At 41.0% G+C, this 5079-nt stretch overlaps 1 protein-coding gene across 1 annotated transcript; it reads left to right on the top strand.

Moving 5' to 3' along the window:
- Positions 1-49: 49 nt before the first annotated feature.
- RMI1 (RecQ mediated genome instability 1) lies at positions 50-4019 on the top strand. Its single transcript, XM_074995171.1, has 2 exons — positions 50-188; positions 1866-4019. The coding sequence occupies exon 2, from the start codon at positions 1899-1901 to the stop codon at positions 3759-3761; it is 1863 nt and encodes a 620-aa protein (XP_074851272.1). The 5' UTR covers positions 50-188; positions 1866-1898; the 3' UTR covers positions 3762-4019.
- Positions 4020-5079: the final 1060 nt, after the last annotated feature.

Below are 5079 nucleotides of genomic sequence, written 5' to 3'. Positions count from 1 at the left end.
AATGGGTGGAGCTCTCGCGAGACTTAAAGTCGCGCGCTTGCTTCGGGTGGTGGCGGTTTGGGACCTTTCCTGGCAGTGGTCGGGCTCTGAGGTCGCTATGTGCTGAGATCACAGAGCACGCCCCCTTCTGGTGTGTGCCTGCTATGAGTGGCGGGAGGAGAGGTCCCAGCTGCCCGGTCCGGGTGCGGGTAAGTGGCCGGCCGCTTCCCGCGCGATGCAATTGGTTGGGGCTGGTGCTTAGCGTGCAGGCTCCACCAGCCCCAGGGCCGTGGTAGTTTCAGCCTCCTGCAGGTCCTGGTCCACAGGGGCTGCACCTCGAGCCTGGGGCCAAGGCGCTCGCCTAGCTGCACATAGGTGCTGGACTGGGGAGCTGCAACACCTCCTGCTTGAGGGGGTTTCCAGTTCGGGTCAGTGTCTCTCAGCACCCCTACTACGCACATTGTCCCAGCCTCCTACGCCTCTGAACCGTCCGAGAGTGAGCCGAGCCCGTCCCTTCCGCCAAAACCATCCGCACTGTCCGCCGTGATCTGGTGTTCCACGGACGTTGCCCTGTGTCCGCTTCCAAAATCCTCTCGGCCACATGGCTGAGCAGCGCCAATCGGCTCCTCTTATTTGGAAAACATCTAAATTCACCGCATCGGGGAGAAGGCCTGGACTGCCCTTGTCTGAAAGACACCCCTTTCACTGCAGGAGCCCCTGTACTAAGAATGACAAACTCCATTTGCTAACGTAAAGCCTGCGGCGGCAAAACAAGCTGTCCCATTTTAATCCCACTGAAGACAGAAGCTCCTACTTGTGCGAGATGGCCAGGCCTATAAATATGCGAGCATGCTCCTTTTCACTTAAGGCACATTTCCTGTGTATCCTACTACATGACTGATGCAGGCAGAAGATTAACCTAGGTTGGCTTTGTCACGAGCTAATATATAGAATTTCACAGAGGAGAAAGGTCTTGTCTGCCTCTACTCTTATCATGCTTCTTGTTTAGCTTTTTAAAAAGCAGAAATAGTAAAAAAACTTTTTTTAAGCTTTCTTGTTTACATAATGAAGTTTAAAAGGCTACAATCCAGCTGTCTATATTATAGTTTCTGTTGAGGATCAGCTTTGAAGACTACATAACACCATAGAGGCTTCACTGGTAATATGGGTATTCCTCAAGGTCTCACCTCTACCTAGAATTGTAGTTTAGTCAAGGGCCTGGTTGTGTCAGTTCTTATCTTTGAAGCTAGTCTGCAGCTGGGTTCAACAGGTACTTTAGTTCTAAGACTTTGATCCAGTCACATCACCTGTAACATCCCCTCTGTGTCATAATTGTACACCCTGAGTTTCTCATTGAATATATTAGTCCTGTGCCGCCTTTGTACAATCTCCTAGCAGCAGTGAAAATAAGGATCAAGGATGCCAAAAGTGGAGAGGTCCTAGACCAATTTCTGGATGAAGAAGGCAAACTGAGGCTGAGGAGCATGTCACAGTTCACTTCCACTGTTTAGCCTGGGTGAGGTGAAATGAGATGATAGCAGCAGGAGTTCTTTGTGCCAGCAAAAAGTAGTTTTTGACTTGCATGCTTTTTAGAAGCCCATACAAAAGATGGATCACCAAAATGGATTAAATGTTCTTTTTGGTGAACGGCTGGATGCTTACATTGTGTGCCAGTTGCACTTTATTTTCTGACTGCATCATGGCCAGACTTAAATATTGGAAGTATGTGTTTGTTCTAGAATTTCAGTTATATAGAAATGCATTCCAAAAGTTTCCTTAAATTGTTTGTGGGTGGTCACGATGCTATATTTTTCTTTAGTTCCATATGAAGTAGCTACATTTCTGTATTTCTGCTGTTGAATAAATGTTTTCTTGTTTCTTTTCAGGGGATTCATGCAGTTCTTGTAATTTAAAAAAAAATGAGTTCATCTAGCATTTCAGCAAAAGCGGAAGCCTGGCTTTCTTCTACTTGGCATGTTAAAGTTCCTTTGACTTGGCTAGAAGCTTGTATTAACTGGATCCAACAAGAAAATGGTTGTGGAAATTTAACTCAAGCTCAGATTAACAAGCAGGTGTTTGAGCAGTGGCTCCTTACAGATCTGAGAGATTTGGACTATCCTGTGTTGCCTGATGGCATCTTAGACAGCCCAAAAGGAGAATTAAATGGCTTTTATTCCATACAGATTGATTCACTGGTTGATATTAGCCAACCTGCATATTCCCAGTTGCAGAAGATAAGAGGAAAAAACACTGTAAATGAAGAAGTAACAGCTAACACTCAGGCATTTCAAAAGTCTTGGGAAGCAAAACCTACACGACTGTTGATGATTCAGCTAACTGATGGAGTACATCAAATTCAAGGTATGGAATACCAGCCTGTTCCTGTCCTCCATAGTAATCTTCCTCCTGGTACAAAAATTACAATACAGGGCAACATTGCATATCGTCTTGGAGTTCTTATGCTAAAACCAGAAAATGTGAAATTGTTGGGAGGTGAAGTAGATGCTCTTCTGGAAGTGTATGCTCAGGAAAGAGTACTTGCAAAGTTAATTGGGGAAACTGAGAACCTTAATCCTGCCAAGCAGAATAGTCATGAAGAAGGTATTTTAGGAGCTGTAGATGAACTAGAACAAACTCTAGGGCCTTCAGATGAAGAACTGCTAGCAAGTCTTGATGAAAATGATGAATTTACCATAAATAATGAGATTCATTTAGAAAACGGATATTATAGCAGAACTGAAAACTCAAATACCTATTTACCCTTTTCAAGCAATGGAAACTACTTGCAAAAGGAAACTGGGATCCTTTTGCCAGTTGCAAATGAAGAAAAAAGTAGTCCAGCTCTGGAGTGTGTTGATGGAGATTTAGATGACTTCTCATTGGAAGACAACTTGTTTTTAGAAGAAGAGATCCAAAAAGAAATTAAAATAGTGCAGTCACCAGTCAAAAACAAAAACACTGATATAATTACAGAAAGATTTTCACATGTCCCTAGATCTTTGCTAAATTGCTCATCTGAAAAAGATGGCAGGGCTCAATTGGATTCAGTTAGCAAAGAAAAATCCTGTGGGAGAGAACTGTCAGTTGGTGATGAAAATAGGACAAGTAATTTTTCACTAAACCATAATGTACAACATTCCCAGAACTTTACCAGTGATTTATCCTGGGAAAATATTCTTCAGCAGAAGTGTAGTAAAATAGATGTAGTTAACAGCAGTCAAAAAACTTGTAATTTTTCTGACAGCAGATTGTTAAACAGAAGACCAGTTAATTTTTCAAAAACTGATACAGAGATAAGCAAACAAAACTGTGCACAAACCTTTCCTGACAAAACAAGGGAGAAGTACAAAAGTCTTGAGTTAGATTCTCCACCTTTTACATATATTTCTGTTCTTCTTGCAAATACCCCAGAAATGATGACAACGGTGAAAGTTAAAGCCTTTATTGTAACCCTTACGGGAAATCTCACAAGCAGCAGTGGCTTTTGGACTATCATGGCTAAAATATCTGATGGCACTGCTTATCTAGAGGTGGACATTGCTGATGAAATTCTGACAAGCTTGATTGGATTTTCAGTACCTGAAATGAAAGCGTTAAGGAAAGATCCCACTCTACATCAAAAGCTTAAGGATGGGTTACAGAAATGCCAAAGAGAACTGATAGATCTTTGCTGTTTGATGACGGTCAAATTTGATCCCTTTCAATCTAAAGCAACAGTACTAATTTTACAAGATGTTGATGCAGTAGATCTAGAACACCTGAAGAAACGGTTAGATAACTAGTTCGAGGAAGAATGATAGAAAATAGTCCCAAGAACTGTGTAGTTCAAGGCATAGCAAAATAAGAACTGAACACCATTTAAAAATCAAGTGATTTTGTGTTTTATTTTTTTAATGGCAGAGAGGGAAGGTGGGATGGAATATCCATTGTTTGAGAAAATATTTGGATAAAAATTGCAAATAAATTTGGTTTAATACAATATTCATGTATCTATTTTTATTTTTTACAAAAGCCACCTTGCTCCTGATCAGGAAGCTGAGAAAAATAAACTTTCAGATAGCAAACTGGTGTAATTGAGTGCCAATCACTTATTTCTTATATTTTTCCAGTGAAGTTTTCATTAGAACTAGGGTCACTGCCGTTAAGTTTAGATAGGTACTATCTAGTCCCGGAAGAAATCAGGGGAGTGAATTATTTGCTTTCATCATAAGGCACTGAAGGCAACTCCTCTGAGATATAGAAGTTATCTATATTAAGATATACATCAGGACAAACCCTAGAGGGTTTGTAACCCACATACTTATGTAGCACTTAAATCTAAGAAAATAGTGATGGTTTGTGATCAAAAGTCAAATAGGCTATTTTATTTTTATTGTCTAATGTGAGAAACAAAGACTAACCAACTGGAATAAATAACTTCACACTTACAGTGGAAAAATCTGTGCTTACAAAAATTATTTCTTTTAACAGAATAACTTCTATCATTTTTTCTCTGTACAAATACTCAGATCTTTTAGGGTATGTCTGCATGGCAGAAATATTTCTGGATCTCAGTATCCCAAAATAGCTACTCTGTCGACACTTGACCCCTTTTTCAAAGGGGGCATGGTGATCAGCTTGATCAGAGAATACTAATAAAGTGCTGCGATGAAATAGCACGTCTATTATTTCAAAGTAACAGGCATGTTTCAAAGACATAGGCTATGTCTACACTTGGGGAGTAAAGGCACTTTGAAGTAGCATGGGCACTTGGACGTGCCCGCAGCTACACAGCATGCTGGCACTTCGAAAGTTGACACTTCGAAGTTGCTGTGGGGAGAATTAGCCTAATGAAGTGCTGCAGATTCATCACAGCACTTCATTAGTATTCTCCGATCAGGCTGATTACCATGCCCCCATCAAAGAAGGGGACAAGTGTAGACATAGCCTGTGTCTTTGAAAACATGCCTATTATTTTGAAATAGTTTTTGAAACAACAGGTGTGCTATTTTGGCATCCCTGTGCTCCTTATTGCAGGAGGAGTAAGGAATGCTTTGAAATAATGCATTATTTTGACATTTGGCATTGTTTAGATAGCGCCAAATCCGAAATAGCCGATTT

The sequence above is a fragment of the Carettochelys insculpta genome, chromosome 5, assembly GCF_033958435.1.
Source record: "Carettochelys insculpta isolate YL-2023 chromosome 5, ASM3395843v1, whole genome shotgun sequence".
Classification (NCBI taxonomy): domain Eukaryota; kingdom Metazoa; phylum Chordata; order Testudines; family Carettochelyidae; genus Carettochelys; species Carettochelys insculpta.
This window is presented reverse-complemented; position numbering and strand designations above follow the sequence as displayed.

Bases quoted from the DNA above. Each gene is read 5' to 3' on its own strand.
- RMI1 (XM_074995171.1), top strand. From the start codon at position 1,899: ATGAGTTCATCTAGCATTTCAGCAAAAGCGGAAGCCTGGCTTTCTTCT.